The 25,161-nt window shown below is 40.4% G+C and overlaps 1 protein-coding gene across 3 annotated transcripts in view; it reads left to right on the top strand.

Moving 5' to 3' along the window:
• Ppp2r5e (protein phosphatase 2 regulatory subunit B'epsilon) overlaps nt 1–24,552 on the top strand; it is a 143,504-nt gene extending 118,952 nt beyond the window's left edge. For 2 of the 3 annotated variants that reach the window (XM_042682484.1, XM_042682483.1), the window contains exons 6-14: nt 1,189–1,319; nt 1,441–1,500; nt 2,160–2,268; nt 3,674–3,727; nt 3,828–3,878; nt 7,605–7,724; nt 11,516–11,643; nt 14,860–14,961; nt 19,970–24,552. In XM_042682484.1, the coding sequence (XP_042538418.1) occupies nt 1,189–1,319; nt 1,441–1,500; nt 2,160–2,268; nt 3,674–3,727; nt 3,828–3,878; nt 7,605–7,724; nt 11,516–11,643; nt 14,860–14,961; nt 19,970–20,069 (855 nt within the window). In that variant the 3' untranslated portion in view covers nt 20,070–24,552. The remainder of the gene's footprint in view (nt 1–1,188; nt 1,320–1,440; nt 1,501–2,159; nt 2,269–3,673; nt 3,728–3,827; nt 3,879–7,604; nt 7,725–11,515; nt 11,644–14,859; nt 14,962–19,969) is intronic. The other variant, XM_042682485.1, reaches the window with a different exon arrangement.
• The last annotated feature ends 609 nt before the right edge of the window (nt 24,553–25,161 follow it).

Genomic DNA, 25,161 nt, shown 5'->3' with positions numbered 1-25,161 from the left:
AGATTTTCCTACCTAGGCTGGCTTCCAGCTGCAGTCCCCAACTTCTCAGCCTCCTGAGTAGCTAAGATTACAGGCATAAGCCCCAGGTGCCTCGCTGCAGCCGGTATTTTTGATAGTGACTGAGTTCAATGTGTAGTGCCTACTGTCATTTGGTGTAATACTTCTCTTTCGTAACTACCTCTTTTGAGGTCTGAGTCTCAAGAATACATGGATGTGATGTTACCAGGTTTCTATTTATTTTATTTATTTTTTTGTTTTATTTATTTTTGGTCAATTGTGGGACTTAAACTCTGAGCTTGGGCACTGTCCCTGAGTTCTTCAGCTCAAGGTGAGCACTGTACCACTTGAGCCACAGTGCCACTTCCGTTTTTCTAGTAGTTTATTGGAGATAAAAGTCTCACGGAGCTTCCTGCCTGGGCTGGTTTTGATCTGTGATCCTCAGATCTCAGCCTCCCAAGTAGCTTAGGATTATAGGCATGAGCCACTGGCGCCTGGCAGGTTTCTATTATTTAAGGTTCCATATTTTAAAGAGTTACTTGCATGTAATTTATATAGAAGTAATGTGATGAATATTTACAAAATGAGCATGCAGATAAAAGAGCGCAGATAAAAAAGGAGAATATTGTTGGCATCTTTGGGAGTTTTGATGTATGCTTTAGGTTAGGTTGTTTATGTACCTGTATATGCTGGTAGAGCTGAAGTCCTATATTTGGAACATAAGCAGTATAATAGTATAGTACAGTGTTTGAGGAAATGCCTTTAAGACCTTGAATGCCTAGGTTCAGATCTCAGCTCTGCTGTTGACCAGCTACAAACCCACAGCAGGTCACGTAAACTTTCTGTGCCCCCTTTTCCTGATGTGCAAAACTGAGATAGCACTATCACATAATAAACATGCAGAGTGCAAGTGTTGACCATGATTACATTTGTTGTTGTTATTATTTGTATCTTCACTGGATTACAAACCCCTTTGTCTGTCACATTTGTTAGCACTCTATTTTCAGAGACTAGCACTGTGCCTGGTATATGATTGGTAACTTTTTGAGGACAAAAGCTCCAGCTACTCTGGAGGCTGAGATAGAAAAGAAAAAAGAAGGAAGGCAGAGGTTTTAAATAATGCACAATAGCACTCCTAAATCCTTTCCTGCAACTGCCACTGACATCTGCCCTATCTTTTCTTCACAATAGCTTCTGGAGCTATTTGACAGTGAAGACCCTCGGGAACGGGACTACTTAAAAACAGTCTTGCACAGAATTTATGGCAAGTTTCTTGGTCTTAGAGCATTTATCCGAAAACAGATTAACAATATTTTTCTAAGGTAAGTGGAGGGTGGGGGAGCAGGAGAAGAGGCAAAGTTAATGTTTTCATAGAAATAAGAAGTAAACGTCCCATATGTCAACCCACAGTCTTGACTTTATTCTCCTTCTTCCCCTTCCCAGGTTTGTTTATGAAACTGAACACTTCAATGGTGTAGCTGAACTGCTGGAAATATTAGGAAGGTGAGCACTTGTTACATAATTGCTCGTCTCAGGTAAATAGCATTCTGAAGATCAGACACAAGCTAAGCAGAGACTTCAAGAAATCAAGGATCATTTCTCAAAACTTAAAGGTTGTATTTCAGGAGGAAGTTTAGCAAGGAGGCAGTGACAGGGAGGAAAAGGAGGAGGAAGGAAAAATAAAAGATGCTGATAAAAAGTTTTTGGGCTAGGCATTGGTAGCTCACACTTGTAATTCTAGCTAGTTAGGAGAGTCTATGAGATTCTTATCTCTAATTAACCACCCAAAAGTTGAAAGTAGAACTGTCAAATGGCAGCCTTGAGCACCCAGGCCCTGGGTTCACGTTCTGGTACTGGCACACGGCACACACATACACACACAAATGTTTTGGGGAACCATCTGACTAATTTTAAGAGCACAGGAGCCTTTGTTAGGTGATCATAAGCAAATTTAGCTTCTCACTCCTTTCCTACTTAAATGTGAAGTAACTATGAAGCATTGATGACCACTGAAGTGGGCATAAGTATGTTGTGGCTGTGTGTCTGGGTCTATAATAGAAGCTTATTGAGAGTTAACAGTCTCACGTGGTCAGTTGGTGGTATAGCATAGCGTGCTGGCTGTGCTTGAATTGCTAATTTGTATCTCTTTTCCTTTTTCCTAGTATTATCAATGGCTTTGCTTTACCCCTTAAGGCAGAACACAAACAGTTTCTGGTGAAAGTGCTGATCCCTTTACATACCGTCAGAAGCTTGTCACTCTTCCATGCCCAGGTAGAACTTGGAAAGACTGGTATTTTTTGGAGACAGCATCTGATTATATACCACAGACTGACCTTGAACCTTTGATCCTCCTGCCTCAACCTGTCAAGTGCTATGGTTATAGGAATGCACACACTTTTTACAACTGCTTTTGAAGCAGAATGAAAAGTTTGCAAACTCAGTTCTTCTGACATTAGTATTTCCATAATTGCTTGTAATCCTAGCTACTCAGGAGGCTGAGATCTGGGGAATCACAGTGGGAAGCCAGTCTGGGCAGGAAAGTCTGAGACTCTTTTACCTCCAATAAATTACTCAGACAAAGTCAGAAGAGGTGCTGTGGCTCAAGTGGTAGAGTGTTAGTCTTGAGCCAAAGAAGCTCAGGGGCAGCACCTAGGCTCTGAGTTCAAGCCCCAAGACCAAAAAATATAAAAAAGGTGTTTAAACTTGTTACAGTTTAAAATGTGAACCCTTATCTATTATGGGAGTTACATTTCCAGAGACTCCCATGATAGGTAAAAATCTAAGTAGCAGCATTATATTGTCGTCCCTTGCTGTATTGTATTGTGGTTTACTTTTTGTTCCTTAGCGAATTTTCACCTATGGCTGGAGCCTCTGGAATGTAGCTCCTGCAGTAGGTGAGGGATCACTATTTATGTGGGGTTTTTTTGTTTTTGTTTTTTTGTTTTGTTTTGTTTTTGGTTAGTTGTGGGGCTTGAACTCTGGGCCTGGGCACTGTCCCTGGGCCCTTAAGTTCAAGGCGAGCACTCTACCACTTGAGCCACAGCACCACTTCCAGTTTTATAGTGGTTAATTGGAGATAAGAGTCTCATGGCCTTTCCTGCCCAGGCTGGCTTTGAACCTTGATCCTCAGATCTCAGCCTCCTGAGTAGCTAGGATTACAGGTGTGAGCCACTGGCACCTGGCTGTTTATATATTTTTCTAAAAAAACTCACAGTACAGTGAAGCCACAATAAGTGAACTGCAATATAGCAAGGGATGACTGTACTCTCCAAGGTAAAGAAAAGTATGTTTTTTTTTCCCCCTGTGTTTTTCATTAGTTCTTCAAAATTCTAGAGCCTTCCTTATTAACGCCATATTTTGGCTTGTGAAAGCCACTTCCAGCTAGATTTAATAGTGCATACCTCCAGTCCCAGCAACTCTTAGTGGCTGAGGTAGAAGTTCACTTGAGCCGAGGAGTTCAAGACCAGAGATTCCATCTTACTGAAGGGGAAAAAAAGTAAATAAGTAGTAGTTCTCTTTTGCTTGATTAAGTTTACTTTTATTATATTTAGAATGAACTGATGGGACATTAAGCCCAGAATGTACAAATTGAAACCAGAGAGCAGTAGGTTTTAATACTCATTTGCACCCTTAGATGTAGAATGTAAAGTTTTGCCTTTCCTTTTTGCTTCTTCAGTTGGCGTATTGTATAGTACAATTTCTGGAAAAAGACCCTTCACTCACTGAACCAGTAAGTGTTTTGTCATAGTTTCAAAAAACTTCAGAAAAACCACTTTTCCTGAATGTGTATCTGAAAAGTTATATACCTTTAATTTTTTTTCTTCTTTTAGGTTATTAGGGGGTTAATGAAATTTTGGCCTAAAACATGCAGTCAAAAAGAGGTAAGTGCATACTCTTGAGTGTCAGTAACTTACTGACAGTAACTTAAACTTTGTAAAGCCAGCCATTGGTCTAAATGTGTGAAATCACATCTTTCCAGCTGTACTGGTGCATGTCTGTAATCCCATATATTCAGGAGGTAAGAGGATTTCAGTTTGAGATCATCCCAAGCAAAAGCATGAAACCCTGTATTAAAACAAACAGTAAAATTCCTCTTCCTCCCCCAACAACAAGGCCTGAGAGATTGGATCTAACCTTTAGTACCATCAAACATGTGCCCGCGCATGCGCACTCACATACACAAATAAACCACAGATATAATTCCATCTAAACCATGTAGCTCCATGAGGCAGGGCTATTAGTATTCTCATTTTACTGGGGATGAAATTGAGGCTTAGAGAGGTTAAGTAGTCCTCTCAAGTACAGAGGAAAGCAGGTGAGTAGGTCAGGAGGTGCCTCCAAATGCCTGTATAGCATGCTTTTAGCCTGTGCTGCTAAGCCTTAGGTAACACCAGGCCAAACTCCTGTTGTTCACTTGTCACTGTCCTTGTGACCTTCTGCATAGCATGGAGATGGTACTGTTGGTGTAGAGATGCTAGAGCATCTCTGAAATCATACCTGCTGAAATCCCCACTTTTTTTTTTTTTTTTTTCTGGGTTCGGTCGTGGGGCCTGAACTCTGGGCCTGGGTGCTGTCCCTCAGCAATTCAGCTCAAGGCTAGCGCTGTACCACTTGAGCCACAGCACCACTTCCAGCTTTTTTCTTTTTGCTTATGTGGTGCTGAGGAATCGAACCCAGGGCCTCAGGCATGCAAGGCAAACTCTCTACCACTGAGCCACCTTCCCAGCCCTGAAATCCCCACTTTAAAGTACAGTATAGGTGGGATCTTACTGTGTATTATCTTAATATACAGCACAACTGTAGCTTTAGCCTTTTACAGGTGGCTCTGAAAGGTTCTGACCTATATATCATTTGGAGCTTTGCTGAGACCTAAGCAGACAGGAACTGTGAGGAGTAGTGAGTCTCCAGCAGGAAGCTTGGGTGGAGCCTCCTGGCCCTGTCCCAGCCCTACAGCTACTCTCTGAAAGATTAGGAACTATGTGCAGGGTGGCCTGGAAACACAGAGGTCAACTGTTAGGCTTATATTTTTTTGGAAGAGTACACGCAAAGGGCATATAGGAACAACTTTTTTCAATCAGCTTTAATTTTCCATCCCTTGCTTTACACAATTTCAGAATGCTATCTTTTCTTTTTCTTTTTTCTTTTTTTACTTTCTTTGCTTTCCTCTTCCTCTCCTCCTCCTCCTCCTCCTCCTCCTCCTCCTCCTTCTTCTTCTGCTCCTCCTCTTCCTTCTTTTTTTTTTTTTTTTTTTTGTGCCCACCTGGGGCTCAACTTCAGGCCTAGGCACTGTCCCTTAACCTTTTTTGATCAAGGCTAGCACTCTATCACTTGAGCCACAGCTCCACTTCTAGCTTTTTTTAAATGGTTAATTGGGGATAAAAATCTTACAGATTTTACAGACTTTGAACTCAGATCTCAGGTCTCAGCCCCCTGAGTAGCTAGGATTACAGGTGTGAACAGTTTCAGGTAGAAGGTCATTTTTTGTTCTTTTCCTTTTTTTTTTTTTTTTTGGTGGGGAGAAGGGTCCTGGGGTTTGAACTCAGGGCAGGCCTTGAACTTTTGTGTTCAGTGGTAGTGCTCTAGTAACTTGGAACCACAGTGCCTTTTCCAGCTTTTTGTTAATTAATTGGAGATACGAATTTCATAGACTTTCCTGCCTGGGGCTGGTTTTGTTTTGAAACGCGATCCTCAGATCTTAGCCTCCTGAGTAGCTAGGATTATAGGCATGAACCATTAGTATTTAGCTCATCTTATTTCTTCTCTTTTTTTTTTTTTTTTTAACCGGTCGTGGGGCCTGAACTCTGGGCCTGGGTGCTGTCCCTCAGCTCTTCAGCTCAAGGTTAACACTCTACCACTTGAGCCACAGCTCCACTTCTGGCTTTTTCTGCTTATGTGGTGCTGAGGAATTGAATCCAGGGCCTCATGCGTGCAAGGCAAGCACTCTACCACTGAGCCACATTCCCAGCCTCTATCTTATTTCTTAATACTGTTAGGTAAAATTAAATTCTGCATTACTCCCTAACCCATGTATCTCAGATCTAAAAACAGTGTCATTTTTCTTGTTACTGAATACTTAATTTTTTCCCATAATTATTCCTCATGGCTAAATAGGTAATCCATTTTTGTCATCACTTTTCTGTTATATTTAATACATTTAACCAAATCTACTGTTTTTCTGATTCCCTTTTGAAATCTGAATGCTCTGTTCTCTAGGCACACAGTGCAGGAGCCATGAGAATTATTGGTTTTTATGGAGAGCAGTTTGTGTGTGTGTGTGTGTGTGTGTGTGTGTGTATGTGTGTGTGTGTGTGTGTGTGTGTGTGTGCAGGATAAGCATAAGCATAGAGAATAGGTACGTTTGTGCTGATTGATATAATATCATTCGTTCATACAGGGGAGTGAACGTATTCTAGTCTCTTGCACTTTTGCTGTTTTGCTAATGTTTTTTTTGTTTTTGTTTTGTTTTGTTTTTGGTCGGTTGTGGGGCCTGAACTCTGGGCGCTGTCCCTCAACTCTTCAGCTCAAGGCTGGAGCTCTACCACTTGAGCCACAGCGCCACTTCTGGCTTTTTCTGCTTATATGGTTCTAAGGAATCAAACCCAGGGCCTCATGTATGCAAGGCAAGCGCTCTACCACTGAGCCACCTTCCCAGCCTCTGCTAATGTTTTTAAAGGAGCACGCAGCAGGGAGTTCAGTGCTTGGCCAGTGCCATGGACTTTGGCACGTCATATAGGAGGGCCACCCTCCTGTTTAAAACTAAAGGCTGGGTGGTTGGTGAGGTTGCTGGGCTGCTAGCGATCGAGAGCGGGTCTGCAGGGAGAGTCCATGTCCCCAGGCCTGGTATAGCATGTAAGGCCTCCAGGTCAAAGAATAACTATTCTTTTGGTGTTAGAGGAACTTAGTTTTTTTTTTTTTTTTTTTTGTTTTTATAAACGTATTTTTTTATTGTGAAAATACTGTACAGAGGGGTTACAATTACATGGGCAAGATAATGAGTACATTTCTTATCAAGCATTGTAGCCTCCTTCTTTGTTTCCCCTTCCATCCCTTCACACCCTCCCCCCCCTCCCCCATCCACCCCACCAAAGTTGTAAAGTTTGTTTTTCGACATAACAACTTGTACATCTCATTGTTGTAATGGGTCCTCCTGTATCCCTGTTTTAACGATTTGTTTTTTCCCTTCTCTCCACATATACCAACATCAAATACAGTGAAAGCAGGCTTTATACCATGGGGGAGGGACATACAAAGCAACAAAGACATAATGCTATAAATATGTTAGAAACAATAGCATGAAAGATCTCTTTTTTTTTTTTTTTTTTTTTTTTTGGTCAGTCGTGGGGCTTGAGCTCTAGGCCTGGGAGCTGTCCCTGAGCAATTCAGTTCAATGCTCATGGGAACTTAGTTTTAACAACATAGACCTCATGGTGAATTCCTTGTGGAAGGAGCGTCCCCTAATAAACATGGGATAATGGCCGGTTCATTTGTTTTTACTTTTATGCATATATTATTTTTCTTAAGATGGTGTAAACTCATTAGGCTTCATTGAACCTGTATTTTTTTTTTAATGAAATAGCTTAAATTTTGTGTTTTGCTTTTACTTACAGGTCATGTTCCTTGGGGAACTCGAAGAAATTTTGGATGTGATTGAACCTTCACAATTTGTTAAAATTCAAGAACCTTTATTTAAACAGATTGCCAAGTGTGTATCTAGCCCCCATTTTCAGGTTAGTAGAAGACATGAACCAAAGGGACCTGCACAGCCTGAATTGTTTTGGTTAAGTTTCATTGGTGTTGGAGTGTCACGGCCCTGGCTGCGTGATTTTGTTGGCTGTTTTTGCACATGATTGTGGCATTGTTTTAAATAGTAACCATGGGTCATTACCACGTGCCTCCCAGCGTGTTCTGCCACCCCTGCGAGAAAGGCATGCTGGCTTTCAGATTCACACAGGTGAACACCAGCTTGCTAAGTACCAAGTGGCCTGTTGTGTTTCTTTAGTGAGTGAGAATGAATGCCAAATAATGTTTAAAAAGAAAAAGACAGTGTTCTATATTATGCTAGATGCTTTACTTATGTTATTTGTAAGTGTCATTATCCTTTGATAACCACATTCTTATCACATTACCCACTTGTCCAGTTCTTGAGATGAGGCTCCAAGAATGCTTTGCTCAATGTCCTAATGTTATAGGGAGTAAGTAGAGTTAAATTTTGATCTTGGATACAGCTTCTTGGGGAAGCTCTGCCTTCCCATGGACTGCTCTGCCTCCTTGTGGCTGCTCAGGGGGAGCACAGGGAAGATAAGCCTGAGTGTCTGTCCACACCATGGCCCTTGCTGCTGAGCTGTAGAACCTATACAAGAGAGAAGCAAAGAAGATCAGGGTTGAACACATTTTTTGTCTTGTCTTCTGGCTGTCTCACCAGAAGTCCATCTCACAAACCTGGAGGGTTGACTACATGCTGCTTGACATCTTGAAAAGATTGTTCTCATTTTAGCTTACATCATTGAAGCACCCAAAGGAATCATTGGATAGTGGACTTTTCCCTCAGCTGTCAGTCAGAGACATTGGCTGTTACTTCTGTTTTAAATTTTTTTTAATCTAAAGTTATGTTAGTATGTCAAAGCAGTGATCTTCCAACAATCTAGTACTTGTACCACAAAGGACAAAAGGGGTAACAAAGTAAAAACTGTTAGATGGAGTGTTCACATGAGATAATGCATGTCTGAGTATAGATAGAAAAGCTGAGAAATGCCTGGCACCAGCAGGCTCATCACAACTAAAGAGGCTGCAGTGGGGAGGATTGAGATTCCACATCATGCCAGGTAAGAGTTCAGGAGACCCTATCTTAGCTAACGGTTAAGTAGAGTGGCAGATACATGGGAGGCTGAGATCAGAGGATCATAATTCTAGGCCACCCTGAGCAGCAAAGATTCCAAGATCCCATTTCAGAAGAAAAAGCTGGATGTGATGGTACATTTTTGTCACCAAAGCCATGTCAGGAAAATGTAAATAGGAGGACTAGACCAGCTAAGTGAAAAGCAAGATCAAAGCAAAAAAGACTGGAGCTATACCTCAATATTAAAGCTGGTACCTAACAACCATAAAGCCTTAAGTTTAGCCCTTGTCCCCACAATGGTGGAAATAGTATATAGATATTTTGAATATTACAAGGACCTGTAGCACTTGGGCAAAGGTCATTTGCCTTACTTTCCCACTTGAATGGAATGTTTGGTGTAATGAAGCTAAAGAATAGGAATCTCTCCTGTGAACATCACTCGGGAGGTTTAAGTGATGCTCAGAACCTTAGATGGGAGAGACATGTTGGTCAGCTGAAGATACCCTACCAGAGGGCTGGGTGCCAGTAGTTCATGCTTATAACCCTAGCTACTCAGGAGGCTGAGATCAGGATTGCAGTTCAAAACCATCTGGGGAAGGAAAATCAGCTGGCAGAAAGCCAGAAGTGGAGCTGTGGCTTAAGAGTAGAGCATTAAGCCTTGAGCACAAAAGCTGAGGGACAGTGGCCAAGTGGTGAGTTCAAGCCCTAGGACCAGTGTATGCATGTGTACTCACTTGCTTACATGTACTCACATGCAGGCAGGCATGCGCGTGCAAGTACGCACACAGGCACACACACAATAGCCTAACAGAATATCATGGGCTGAATGGCTTAAAGAACACAGATTTTATGTGTTCACAGTTCTGGGGGCTGGAAGTCTTGATGATGGTGCTGGCCTGGTGGTTTTTAATGCTGCTTTCTGGCATGTGTGTTGTCTCCTTGGTGTGTTCTCACACAATCCTCTCTTGGTATGTGAGGTTAGATTGCTTTGTCTGCCCTCTCCTCTACATCTATCCATCTTTCTGGTAGGCCCCTGCCAGTTTGCACTGGATGGGGCCACAGGTATGCCTCTCTCTAGCAGTGAATGGTGCTGTCCTTGGGATAACAGTAAAGGGGGTTAGAGCAGAGCATTCAGAATCTGCTAGCCATATGACCTTGTGACAGTCAGTAGCTTATAAGCCTCAGTTTCCCCAGCTACAAAGTGGTTGTGAGGCTTAAAGGAGCTTGTGTAGCACTGTGCCTGGAGCATAGTAAATATTCAGTAAAAGTATTCTCTAGACTCTCAGAGTCTAGTGCCTAAGGAATCTCACAATTTGTTTTTGAACTGAGTTGAAAAGGGACATGGAAAGGTGTTTTCACATTTGACTATGAGCTATAGTGTTACGTGCTTTTTCCTTCTAAAACCTAAGTTCTAAGCCAGGTGCCGGTGGCTCATGCCTATAATCCTAGCTACTCTGGAGGTTGAGATCTGAGGATCATGGTTTGAAGCCAGCCTGGGCAGAAAAGTCCATGAGACTCATCTCTAATAAAGTACTCAGAAAAAAGCTGGGTGTGGTACTGTGGCTAAAGTAATAAATATCCAGGACTGTTGGCTCACAGCTGTAATCCTAGCTACTCAGGGGGCTGAGATCTGAAGCTCAGGGTTCAAAGCCAGCCAGGACAGTAAAGTCTTGGCAAGACTCTCATCTCTAATTCAGCACTCAAAAATTAGAAGTGTCTATATGGCTCAAGTGGTAGAGGGCTAGCCTTGAACCCAGAGAGGCTCAGGGACAGCACCCAGGCCTGACAACCAACTAAATAAATTATTTAAAAAAAAAAAAAAAAACACTTAAGTTCTTCATTTGTACAGAGGAAGGAAGACAATCCTATTTCCTTTCCTATATATGTATACACTTATTAGAGATTTTAGATTTTGTTTTGAGGTATTCTTTTAACATCATAAAATCCAAGATAAGTAACTCAGGCCCAGAAGACCAAATTATAATCACTTGGTAACATGGCAAGCAGAGAATAGAGAACTGAGATGGCAGTGAGTACGTGTTGCATCACAAGCATCTCTGAGGTCAGAAGCTAAACCCTCTTGGTTTCCCCTGTTTGAAGGAGCTCTGGTCCTAGGCTTGAGTTCCTAGCCTTTGTGCTTTGCTAGCAGTGTGACTTTGAATGAGTTACCTGATCTCTCTGAGCCTTTGTGTTTTTCTCTAAAAGAGAAAAACTGGCTGGCAGTAGAGATAATGTATTCTAGACACAGTATAGCTTAGGGTCTGGCCACAGGCAGTGCTTGGTAAATGTGGCTGCCACGGATGGCTGTCTGTGGGTTTTCCTGAACACTGTTGCTAAACCCCAGCCATGTGCTGGGCTCTAGGGTTGATCTGAAGCATGAGAATAAGAGAACGGAAAGAGGATCTGTAGGAGGAGCTAGAGTAAAGGGGATGGCCCGGAATGTAGGGGAACCTACGACTCAGATGAGAGGAACAGACATAAAGGAGAAGATAAACTAACAGGGAGAGAAAGTACAGTTTTTTTCTTCTTGAAGTTGATGAACCACTTTAGAACTTCCTAGAGCCCTTAAAATCTGCAAAGTATATAAAATGTGATGAATACTTCATTTTACTTTTGCTTGAACTATTTATAATGCTTTTGTCTAGATAGCTTGTAATTTACTTTTGTTTTCTTCTCCCACAGGTGGCAGAAAGGGCCCTCTATTATTGGAATAATGAATACATTATGAGTTTGATAGAAGAAAACTCTAACGTTATCCTTCCCATCATGTTTTCCAGTCTTTATAGGATTTCAAAAGAACATTGGAATCCGTAGGTTTTTCAGTGTCCTTTCTCTTTCCTCTCCTCCTCTCTGCCCTCCCCTTTCTTCTTTGCTCTTCTTTCCCTTACTTCTCCTCTTTTGTTTAATAAACTCTTGAATGCTAGGTGCCAGCTACTGTATTGTTAAAATATCTATTGACTTATGTGTGAAGGTAGCCAGAAGTATGGGGATGTACTGGAACCAAGAAGATACTGATGCGGTAGTAGTGCTTAAGTGGATCTTAAAGGACCTGTTCAATCATAAAAAGGCCAAAGCTAACCAGATACCAGTGGCTCACATCTGTAATTCTAGCTAGTTGGGAGGCTGAGACTCAGAGGATCAGGATCAGGATCAGGCCAGCCCAAGCTCACCTCAGCAGCCAGACACAGTGGCATGCATGTTTTATCCTAGCTTCATAGGAAGCCTAACGGGCTAAATAGGTACTCTATACCCAAGCACATGCCTTGGCAGAAAATAAAACCCTATCTCAAAAATAACTAGCAGGCTGGAAATGTGGCTTAGAAGGTAGAGTGTTTGCCTAGCATGCATGAAGCCCTGGGTTTGATAACTCAATACCACAAAAACAGAAAAAGCTGGAAGTGGTGCTGTGACTCAAGTGATAGAGTGCTAGCCTTGAGCAGAGAAGCTCAGGGACAGTGCCCAGGCCCTAAGTTCAAGCCCTAGGACTGGCCTCCCCCCAACCCCCCCCCCCAAAAAAAAAAAAAAAACTAGCAAAAATCAGAGTGGGGAGCTTCAGTTGTAATCATACAAGCAGGAGGACTGAGTTCAAGTTCTAGTACTATTAAAAACTAAAATTTCAAAAGCACAAAGCCATTAAAAAGCACCTGTTCTGAAGCCTATAAGTTTGGGAGGGCAAATAATGAGGTATTTGGGGAATGGTGCCAGAAGATGAGGAAATAATGAAAGATGATATGGTGGGAAATGGTCTGAATAGATTAGCATTTTATGGCAAAATCCATTTCCCAGCAACCAGCTCAATCATCAGATTCTATAGGAGAAAAAAAATTAAGAAGTTTAATTCAACCCTAGGTCAGGCATTCTGTGGCCTTATACATTTCTCTATGTAATGGAAGGAAATTTTTATATGGCATTGAAAATCAGTAGGTAGAATTCAGTGCATCATCTTTTTGTCTCCAGAATTTTTGCATGTAACTGCAAAGCAACATCTTAGTTTTCAAATTTGCCAGATTTTATTGATAGACCTTAAAAAAAACAACAACTCAAAAACAAATGAACAAAGGCATGTTAGACAGTTAAACTTCATTCTCCAGATGGCCTCTTGAGGGTCTGAGGAGGTCAGGAGGAGCTCTGTAATGCTCTGAATCCTATACTTAGTGCCTCTCCATCACCACCCCTGGGAGGAAGGACTTTCTAGAACCTTAACCAAGAACTTAAATTCTCCTTCCTTTCATGTAAATGTTTTATTTAACATATATGCCTTCACTTTTGCTGATATTGTCTGATCCTATTGGAAGCAGATTCATTGCAAAGTGAGGGAAGGCTGTATATATTTGCAAAGGGCAAAGCTGCTGAGACTCTTTGTCTGGAGTGTAGCAAGCCTCACACTATCCAAGAGCTTATTCTTCTACTTGATAAAAATGGGCCACTATTTAGGCTGCTTAGTTTAGGCTTCTTAGAGCAACCAGCAGGAGCTGGCCAGTTACCAGGAGGAACTAAGCAGGAGTGGATGCACTGAGTAAATCACAACAAGATCGATTGCTTATATAATTGCCCAGCTTAAGGGAAATGGATGGACCTAGAACAAATCACTTTAAGTGAGGTAAGCCAAGCACAGAGAGACAAATGATGCATGCTTTCTCTCATATGCAGAAGCTAGAGCTAAAATACCCCAAGACATGATAAATTATATAGGACTCTTAAACATTCAGACACAGTGAGACCAAAGGAGGATATTCTTAGGGGGAACACGACGGTGCAATGCCTATGTGCCTCTGATCATAAGAAATAATACTGATTAAAATGAACTCCAGGAAATAGAAACAAGAAGTTTTTTCTTTGGTGCTGTTTTTGTTTCCTTTTTCTTTTTGTCTTGTTTATCTGGTAAAGGGGGGCACAGAAATGGAGGGACAAAGGGTGAACAAATGGAGTAATGGTACTAGATACTATGCTGAAAATGAACTATATAATGTGTGTGGGGACAGGAGGGAAAAAGCAAGGGAAAGGATAACATTGTCAAGAAAAGAAATTTACTCATTACCTGACTTGTGTAATTGCAACCTCTCTATATAACCTTTATAATAATTTGAAAAATTAAAAAATAAATAAATTGCCTTGCTTCCAGAAGCTGGGTGTCATGTCTTTTGAGTATGAATAATTTAATATATAATGCATACATACATAAATAAATATGTGCATGTATATGAAATATTTTGCAAATTTAGGCCTCTAATGGTAGTCCTGGTAGTCCTAACACAGACGCTGTTTTTAGGGTTATTTTATACCTGCCTGTGGGTTTTTATTTATTTTTTATTTTGCTGGTCTTGAATTCTGGGCCTGGCACTGTCCCTGAGCTTCTTTGGCTTAAGGCTAGTGCTCTACCACTTGAGCCACAGTGCTACTTCTGGCTTTTTCTGAGTAGTTCATTGGAGATAAGACTCTTAAGGACTTTCCTGCCCGGGATAGCTCCAAGCCACAATCCTCAGATCTCAGCCTCCTGAGTAACTAGGATTACAGGTGTGACCCACCGGTGCCCAGCTTATACCTGCCTTTTGTTCAATAAAGTTTAATCAGGTGGCCATAGACCAGTTTATTCTGGGTATTACTATTTTAGAAGGGGAAAATTAGATTGTTCTAATTCTGCTACCACTTAAGAAAAATGTAAAGTTCCACATGAAAATGAACTGTAGGTCATTTCTAGTTGGTCCTAGTAACCAAAGGCTGAAAAGAGAATTCAGTAAAGAGCATGTTAAGACAAAAGTTATAGGGGCTGAGAAGATGGCTCAGTGGTAGAGCGCTTACCTTGCATGCATGAGGCCCTGGGTTCGATTCCTCAGCACCACATAAGCAAAAAGAAAAAAAGCTGGAAGTGGCTCTGTGGCTCAAGTGGTAGAGCGCTAGCCTTGAGCTGAAGAGCTGAGGGACAGCGTCCAGGCCCAGAGTTCAGGCCCCATGACCGGACCAAAAAAAAAAAAAAAGACAAAAGTTATGTGTAAGGCTAACCATGCTCCCTCTCCTCTGCTTTACAGGGCTATTGTGGCGTTAGTGTACAATGTATTGAAAGCGTTTATGGAAATGAACAGCACCATGTTTGATGAGCTGACAGCCACATACAAGTCAGATCGTCAGCGGTAACTTTTTAAAGCTTTTTTGTCTGCTGTGCATAAAACCTTTGAGTTCTTTCCTTGTTCATTGCTGAAGTTGTTTCGTTGTTTAGATGCACACCAAATCACAAGTTTGTTCGCATATTCATTTTTGCATGCTCATTTGCTGTATATTAGTGTATCACCAAGTACTAAAGCTTGTGACAGCCTTCTTTTAATAAAGACTGCTTTCTTTCCTTCTTTTATTTCAATTCTGTCTCTGGGTTAAGAGCCTGGCACATAGCTGGTATTGCAGGCCCACTTACCGAGATCATCAGGTAGCATTTCCTCTGATTCACTCTTATGGCTACCTTACTTGAATTCAACATGGGCCAATGCTGTACTGTGCTCCAGCAGCAGGATTAAGAAGGCTCCATTTGTCTAGCTTTTCAGTACCGAACTTACTTTCTGTCCTACAACCCAACAAATCTATTACAATTTAAAGAGCAATGAAAATAATATGGAGGATAATAGTCTGGTAATAGATAAATCTTGAAATGTTTATGACTCTTAAGAGAGCAAAAACCAGAGGAATCCTCTGTCAAAAGTGTCAAAACTTACTAAAGCCTTTTTTGCTTTCATTTACATGAGACTTTTTATTGAATCTTATTCCTTGCCCATTATCTCCAACTTTCCAAAATACATACATGGAGAGATTAAGGAAAGTCTACAGAGAGCTATCAGTTGGGTGTGTGGCTTGGCTCTGATCACCTAAAAGCAAATGCTGGTATTACAGCTAAAACCATGCTAAAACCATGGACCTTTCAAAAATACCAGAGCTTTGTGTGCATGTTCAGACCCAGGAACTTGCTGAGTCTCTTCCCTAAATTCTGTGTGATTTCCTTGCTTCTTTGTGTTGCCAGATTTTGAATGTGTTATTTGTGTTGTATTGATAATAAAATCAACGAGGGGAAAGGTTTGATGGCCAAGGGCAAAGATTGATTGTAGGGATGGCTTTTAATAGAGGATATGCCGTGGCACACTTGCAGCTTAAATAACTTGTAATTCACTGTGTTAGCAGTTGTTGCAAATCATTAAACTTGTAATAGCCTTCCTTGCCTGAAACTTAAAATCTTTTGAAAATGTTAATTTTCAAAAAGCGCTCAGAAGGAAACATTAAAGGGTGCATAGTGTATGACATTTTGTCTTTTAGAACAATAGAAAGTTCACTGTCATTAGCCTAGTTAAGCAAGGATTAAATCTGTAGAATTCCATCAAGAATATTGAAGAAACTGAAAGTGTGGCTTAGTGGTAGGCAAGGTAGCTCTGTGTTTAATTTCCAGCACTACCAGTTTAAAAAAAAAAAAAAGTGTAAGAAGGAGGGAGCCTTTCTAAAAAACTTATTTGGTTCATTTGTTTTCTGATATTTTATCATCTAATCCCTTGAACAAGATAAGAATTAACTAACTATGAGGTTGGTTCTAATATTCTGGCATGTTAAAACAGCTGATCATGAGTGGACTTTCTTAACAAGAGAAGGGTTTGTTAAAGCAGAGGTAACACTTTGTCAGTGAGCAACAGAAGGGTGCACCAAGCAGATGGAAACATTACTTTCTCCATGGATGTGGGAATGAAGAGCTCAATACTGTTCTGTCAGAGAAGAACGTCAGTGGAACACTTCCCTTCTGGATGGCAGGGAGCTCTGGTTTTGGTTCAGAGCATATTTTTAGGTGTTACAAATCCCCAAATGGTGGGCGGAATAAGTAGTTAACACTGTGAGCTTCATGTGCCAACGCTGTGAGGTTCATGTGCCAACATGAGTGCTGTGTAAAATGGAAAGGGGAAGATGGTTTGACAGAATCCTCAGCTCACCGTGTGGTTAAGTCTTAAAATCCCCACCTACAGGGAGAGAGGAAGTGGGAGAGAATAAGGGTGACAGTTTCAGAAATATTTAGAATTTTTGAAGCTAAAGTTGTCAGTCTGAAAACTGTATAAGTCAGCATAAATTTCATCTGGAGAAAAAATGCACAGGATAAATGGCATTGAACAGCCCAGAACTACTGATAGAAAATTGAATGGAATGCTTCAGCAATAAGATGACAAGTGCCATAGCGATGGCAATGTTTGATTTAGACTGCAAATGAACACAGTATGAACCTGATCCATATGAGTTGATTTTCACTTGAATAAAGTTCCAAACCCTTCTGCCTCCAGTCAAAAAGGTCAGATGGATCTATAAAATTGATTTATTTGGGGTCAAATTAGTATTATCTGAGAACATTTATTTGGACTTAGGATTATTGCCAGACTGTAATGAGAAAACAAAAAGTGCTTATCTGCCCGACAGCTTGCATACAGTGCCATGTCTAGGCTCCATCATGACTTACCCAGTCTGGCTTCTTGTTCCCTGTTGTGCATACAGGCTTCCAGGGTCAAAACGACCAGAATTTGTATTATACGGATTGTATGTCCCTTTCCTTGCAGCAGGGGGCAGAGGTGTTAAGCACTGTTGAAACACTGTTAAATCACTATGGGTGTTAAACATTTATTGTAAGCACCCCCTTTAATGTTTATTTTTCCTTTAAACTGTTAGGGCTGGGGTAATTTGACTCCCTAGTAACAGCTATTAGACCCTCCCCTGGGACCCCAGATGCCTGAGTGAAGGACTGTCAGTACAGTACAGCCATCACTGTACTGTCCCTGTGCCAGCCCGGCTGCTTTAAATACTTAACACCTTGAGGAAGCCACATGACAACCATAGATACTTGCTACCAAGCACAACTCTGGTTCCGAAAGGTACTGCTATGAGTGTATAACACATTGCACTTAATATAGCTAGTTAAAGGAAATAAGGCCTAAACACACAATATTAATTATGAAGACATAACTGCCTTAAAACTGAACATTCCTTCAAGACTGTTGGCATAAGAATCTAAAATTACTTGGATTTCTCTGGAATTTTTTGGGGGGTGGGCATGAAGATTAATTTCCATTTGTATAAATGTTAACACATTTCAAAAGTTCTGGTGGTAACATAAAGTATGAGTCTTGGAATTGCATCTAGAGTTTATTGAATGCATGGGGGTTTCTCTTGAGTAATTATACTATGGCTGAAGTGAAAGCTTTGCTAAGTGAGGTAGTCCAGGGACTATGAGCCCCAGCCTTTTTTTTTCTGGTTTCCTACACCTTGAGACTATAAAGAGATCATGCAGTGAACTATTTGTAATAAATGTGAATGAGTTTATCTAATTTATAATGTCTTATGTTCTGTAATTATGTACTTCCTGTTGGTTTGTTCAGAGAGTTCTGTGGTTTAAACTGAGGGCCTCATGTTTGCAAGGCAGGCACTATACTACTTGAGCTATGCCCCTCACCTTTTTTGCTCTAGTTATTTGCTTTTTATGTAAAATTTCCCATTTTTGTCCTTGGCTGATACCAGACCTTGATCATCTTGTGTAGCTGTGGGGTCACAGATGTGTGAAACCATGCCTGGCTTTATTAGATGAAAGTTTGCTTTGAACCAAGTTCCTCCCAATTTCTACTTGTAAAACAGCTCGCATTACAGGAATGATCTATCATATCCAGCTTTCCTTTCTTTTCTTTTTTTAATACAGAAATTTCAAAATGTTTTTAGCAAAGTAAAATTAGCCAAATCTATTTTAGGCTATTAGTTTTATCTGATTTTATCTGAAAGTCTGGAAATCATTCCGAAAATTAATATTGAGCCCAGTTTGAAGGATTGGTATTTATAAAAACACATCACAATAATATCATCAAATCCCATCCAGGTGATTAATTAAAATGGAAATCTCTAGGTACTCCCACACAGTGAGGCCAAAGGAGGATATTCATAGGGAAGAACACAAAGTCACAATGCTTATGTGCATTTGATCATGTAAAATAATTTTTATTGAAATAAAATCCAGAAGGGAAAAAATACTCTGAAATTACAAGTTTATAGAAAATGACTAACTAGGAAAGTAGACATAAAGGAGAGAATGTATCTTCCTGACCTTGTACATTCTCTGTATATGTCTCATTTCTAACGTCTTTTGAGAATGGATTTCGAGAAAATGTTAGCTTCTAACTAAGCCCAAAAGAAAAAGTCACTAAGTGCTCTTGGTTTTAGGATATATATAAATCATCCTAATTTTTGTTGATTGGTAATTTTGAAGTTAATATTCTGCATTAAGTATAAAGGGATGTTAATTTGAATTCTTCAAATAGTCTTTTCTTCTCCATTTATCAGTACTTTTGTGTCTATACTGCCAAAAAAGGAAACCTACAAGAGAGAAAAGCAAAAAAGAAAAATCCATAAGCTTAATGCCAAACTTTTCAAAGACCTTTTACAATATACATAGGGAAGCCAGGCCTAGGGGCTCATGTGTAATCCTGTAGGAGGCCAACATCAGGAAGATGTGGTTTAAGGCCAGCCTGGACAAAAACAAATTCATCAGACCTTATCTCAACAGAAAACAAAACAAAACTTGGTGCAGTGTTGCACTCCTGTCATCCCAGCTACAGCAAAAAGTATGAATAGGAGGAGCAATGTCATCTAGGCCAGCTTGGGTAAAATGCGAGACCTTATCTTAAACAATAGCTAGAGGAGGCTGGATGCTGGTGGCTCACATCTGTAATCCTAGCTATTCAGGGGGCTGAAATCTGAGGATTACCGTTCAAAGCCAGCCCAGGCAGGAAAGTTTGTAAGACTCTTATCTCCAATAAAAGTTACTAAAAAGGCCAGAAATGGAGCTGTGGCTCAAGTGGTAGAGCAAAAAATGCTCAGGAATAGTGTTGAGGCTCTGATTTCAAGACTCATTGGTAAATATCTAAGCATAGGAAAAATAGCTGGAGCTGTGGCTCAAGTTGTAGTGTGACTGTCTAGCAAGCACAAAGCCCTGCGTTCAAACCCCATTACTTTAAATAACTCTCCCCAAATGTCTCTCCTCCCTCAACACAGGAAAGTATAGTAAGAGGCAGTGATGGTATAGTTGCTATTTAGATAATCTCTCTAAACATTCTTAGTTGCTTACCTTATGTTCTCTTTCTTCCCCAGTGAAAAAAAGAAAGAAAAAGAACGTGAAGAATTATGGAAGAAATTGGAGGATCTAGAGTTAAAGAGAGGTCTTAGACGTGATGGGATAATTCCAACTTAACAGAAACACGACAGCAACATGACTAACCTGTGGAGTCACACATTTATGTAGTAGAAGATGGAGCAACAGTTTTCTGTATTGTGCAACTTTACAGTAGATTTCACATTTGTTTCATTATTACAACAGCACTGTATATACCTGTCTTTAAGTAAAGGAAAAAAAATAAGGACTTCAATCCAAAGTTTGGACAGTAGATGGACTTCTCAGAACTTTGCAAACATAATCATTGTTCTAACCCTCTTAAAAAAAAAAAAGTGGTCTTCAAAGATCTGTTGATGAAATTGCTATGTTTAAATTCCATTATCAGGAGTTCTTATTTATCACTAGCAGAGAGTATGATACAATTTTCAAATGTGAACAATCTTAAATTTAGCTTATCTTTCTGCTAAGCTGTTAAATGTATTTATAGTAAAGGAAGAAAAAGATTGTCATTTCCTTATAAGTCTGTGTAACATCCTCCTTTGGATAACTTGATGAAATTTGACATCTTTTCCTTTTGCACATCTTCATGAGTTGAATGTCCACATAGAATGGGGCTGTGAATTACCAAAGCCCCTCAGGAAAGTTTTGTCTACTGGGGTGAACATCTTTCCAGTAACCAGGTAGTCCTGGCACTCCTTTAGTTTTCAAATTAGGAGTAAAATAAGAGGAGAGGTGATAAACATAGTAGGGAAGGGAATTTTGGATTCATACTTGAGTCGAATGGAGGATCCAAATCAATGTCTTGAATCCTTTGAAAACAGGCACTGGGACACCACAGGCTTCAGTGCCTGACCAGTATTAGTTGCATCCATCCTTGAGCATACATACCAGAGACGGTGTAGAAATGTCACAACATCCTTTTGGACCATACAATAAAAGAAAAACAAACACTAAACAACACACAACCATGAAATTGATTGCCAGGAATGTGAATTGAATTGGGATAAGAGTTGAGCAAACAGCTTGGACTGTTTGGAGTTGTTGCCTTACTTTTTAATATGTATTTATAAAGTATTCCAGCAAAAGAGGATGTAGCCTCTGGGGGGAAAAAAAACCCACGTTACAGTGTTTTTTGTAGATTCTCATTCTATATATCATCACCGCGCCAGCCAGCCCTGTTTTTAGCCAGAAAGGATTCAGGATACACATTATGCATCTTCAATTGGATGCATATTCCTAACTACTGTATTTGTTACCAAAAGTGGTTCTACAAATGCTACTGAAAAAAAATCTGGAAATTCCTAATGTCCTGAGTATTAATAATAAAGTTTAAAAGTGCTTTTATATCAAAGGTGCATCGTGACCAAATTGTTTAAGAAAAACACAGTTGTTTCAGAAACAAGATCTAGGGCTGTATTGTAGATAGATCTTCTTGGCTTTCTGCTTTGGTATTAGGAGAGGAATCTTATACCTTGGGTAGGTAAGCTGCTGTAAGACTAAAGTACAGTATGGACTTACCCAACGTGGTTCCATGACTATGTACAGAGAGCTGTGTGCTTTGGCCTTGTCTTCAGGATGCTTTTGCTTGTGGTGGACGTGGCAGCAGTGGGTTGATTTCCTCAGCTGTCACTTCCAGCCATGCTCATCGAATGAGCTGATTCCTGTTCATATGTTGAATTGTGGTAGTAGCAAACGTGAACATATGAACTATTGTTGCTTTAAATAGACAAGTATTATAAATACGGGCTTGTATGTTTTATTCCAGCCATTTAACTATTGAGTAGAATATATAGTTTTATTATTTCCAAGGAAAAGAGGGGGAAAGCCACTGACCTCTTACCCCTCCATAACTCTGTAAAAAAAAGAAAAAGAAAAAAAGACAGAAACAAAACTTGGCATGGTTAATTCCCCAAGAGAAACTGCAGTAAAAAAGTGATACGCAATTAATATAATGACTAGATTTTTTTTTCCCCTCTAAAAAGAACATTAATAGTGATCAATGTAATCAGTGTAGGCAGAGGAGCAGAGGTGTAAGATAAGAATAGATTTATTTACAATGATTAATAAATCTCTGAAACTTGAAAAAAATAGATTTACCACATCTCCTTTAGTCCCTTTGATTTTTAACACTTTAGTTTTGACTGCATTATGTTTTCTTTCTGATAGCATAAACTTTTGTTTGCCACAAAGTCATCTTCACATAGAAGACATTAAAATCACAGGATTATGGAAGCCTATTGGAAATCAATGCAGTCGTTTAAAAGGAGAAAGGCAGGATCCCCCTTTGCAGCTTACCTGTCCTCAGAGTTAAGCCCTGATGCCAGACCTGGATATTAATCATTCCAAATGGAAAGGAATAAAGCCAAGTTTTAGACATAGTTAAAGAAGCAGATAGAAGTATCTGTCATCTAAAACTCACAGGCCACTTCTGAGAAGAAACTTTGTCTTTTTGAACCTGAAAGTGACAATGTGACATTCGTCATGTTGTGTGCGGTGCCGTGGAGTAGCGGAGGTAAAGTGACTGTTGCACTATATGACATCCGTAAGGACGTACTGGCTGCGTTTGCAGCAGCCCTGCCCCCTTGTCCCTTCCCACACAGTTCTGCTGTTGATTGTGACAAAAATGCATCTTTTGTGTTTTATTTTGTTGGCTTCATAGTTTCCAGAACTATATATAAATATATTTTTTAAATAGCAAATATTGTAGTTACTGAGTGATGATCACTCCACCTTGATCCCTACCATATTGGTTTCAGGGATAGGATTAAGAGTGTCCTTGGAAGAAAGAAAATACACAGAACCCTGTGGTTTAGGGTGAAGCAGAGGCTCAGGCTGTGGGCCTAGAACCACGTGTGTGTGAGGTACCCATGTTCTATGAATCAAGCATGCATTCCTTTCTCTCATCGTGCAGGTGTCCCCGGCTGTTCGCCCGCTGTGTTTAGTGTTTGTCCTGTTCGCCCTTCCTAACATCTGAGTGGTTTTTGTTTTTTTTTTTTAATTTTTAATAAAATAAGAGAAAAGAAAAAAAAAATCAAGAAATAATGCCCTTGACATAGCTGGATACTCACAAGCAGGGTTATGCTCCTTCCTCTGTCTTGGGCTCGTTTGCCTCAATGGAAGAATTTAATTTACTTTGTACCTCATTCTAAGTGGGGCAATCCAGGGTGCAGAGCTAGGAATTGCTGGTAATGCACCTGCTGTCCTGAAAAAAATGTATAGCCCTAGGCTCAAAGGAAAGGAATTTTTAAAAAGTATATTTAGAGCTTCAGAAGCTTAAAAAAAATTTTTTTTGGGGGGGGACTGGGATGTGGTGGACAAGGGATATGTGGATGTTAGGATGTTATTGGCATTTTTTTCATGTCCCAGGGTTTTTCTTTTTTCCTGCCCCCCCCCCCCCCCCTTTCATTTGGATGCACTGGCTTAATTAGTCCAGGAAGTGAAGACACATGCTTTTTTGATGCTGTTACCATGTTACCACAAAATAACAGTCACCTGTAACAAAAAAAAAAAAAAAAAGGTGGCACCAGACATGATCAGTGATGTTTTATTTGCACATGAATATTTTTATTTTTGTATACTGGCTCAGCTGCTTCTCTTGAGTGGAGTTAAGAAATGAGCCATAAAGGATTTTTTGTAATAGGTATATTGGCAATGCATTTTATATTCCTCTATATTTAATTTTGCAATCCTGAAAGAGGGATGGTGCATTTTGAGAGAAAGTTTAGCAGACTTAGATCTAGCTGTTAATGTGTGCTGCTTCTGGTTCATGTTGGCAGCAGTAGTATCTCTCTTGGAAACAAACATCCCATATTAATGGTGTCTGTGAATAAAGCTTTCCTTTTTTTCCATCCCTCTCTACCCTCTCCTTTTCCTTCCCCTGTGTTTTTCTCAGACCCTCCTTATTTTTTTTTTTTTGGAAATCACTTATTGTAAATAAGTTGTAATCCACACCTCATGTATCAATGGGGAACTTTCAAATATAAATATTACCAAGACATTTTTCTGGTTGTTGTCTTGATTTTTGACTGGGTGTAATGAGAATACCATGTCCGTTGCTTTTGGTTTGAGGAGTTCGCTTGCGCTTCATCAGTCTTTTGCTATTTTAGTATTTCATTGTCTTAGCAGGAGAGGGCAGCAACTGTTCACTTGTCTTGTTAGTGATGCTGTGCTTCTTGGTTGGTTTCAAGCTTAGCTGTGAGAATGTACATGTGTCTCTTCAAACAGCATCTGTTTATGGATAGAGGAAAAACGGAGACATTTTTGATATGAAAAGTTGCATATGAAAATGAAAGACTGGTCCAAGCAGACCATGAAGACTTCTGATCTCCCACCCTGTGGAAATGGTACAAACGGATCTTCTCGCACCGGCCAAAACACCACAGAAGGCGAGCTGAGTCTAAACCCTTGGAATCTCAAATGTTCTTTGGAAATGGTTTACTTTCTTCAAAGTGGTAATAGAAACCAACGTGAAGGTGCTCTCCCAAAGAAATGTAAGCTTCCCTTTCACATTGAGAGAGGTTCTGTACCTTGGGTGCGTCACAATAAAGCAGAGTGAAGAGTTCGCAGGTGCCCGACTGCTTTTGTTTCTTTCTGGCCTCTGTGGCTTTTTGGTGTCACACAGTAACTTAGTTTGGCAGCAGTGGAGGCCGTGTACTCAGGCTTGCTTTGATGACTAGGGGTGTGTAGTAGTATTCATGGGCAACCAAGTGTTCCAAAAGTTAGCCACTTCAACAACAGTGCTTTATTCCCTGTCTAGTCTATGGTCTGGGAAGGGCTTGGGGGTAAGAACCTCTTCTTTCTTAGTCCTCAAGTGCCAGCTGGGATATCTCAAGTGGGGTGGGAAAATTCACTTCTAAGAGGGTTCACTCGCATGGCTGATCACTTGATGCTGGCCCTGGGAGTCAGGGGTCTCAGTTCCTCAGCACAAGACTTTATCCTTGAGCTTCCTTCCATTGTGGCAGCTGGTGCTAAATGATAGGAAGCTCTTGATCTAAGGTTTGCTTCTATAAATGGCCACACCCATCACTTCTTTCATAGTCTGTTGGTCAAGGAGTTAAACAGCCTGCTCCCAGTTGAGTGGAGGGGACCTGGACCTCACCACAAACCAGTGAGAATGTCATCCTTAAGCTACTATGGGATTGTCTAAGCATTTACGTCTGATCTTTCTTAG

This window comes from Dipodomys spectabilis, unplaced genomic scaffold (genome assembly GCF_019054845.1).
Source record: "Dipodomys spectabilis isolate Male_0828 unplaced genomic scaffold, ASM1905484v1 ptg000073l, whole genome shotgun sequence".
NCBI lineage: Eukaryota > Metazoa > Chordata > Mammalia > Rodentia > Heteromyidae > Dipodomys > Dipodomys spectabilis.
This window is presented reverse-complemented; position numbering and strand designations above follow the sequence as displayed.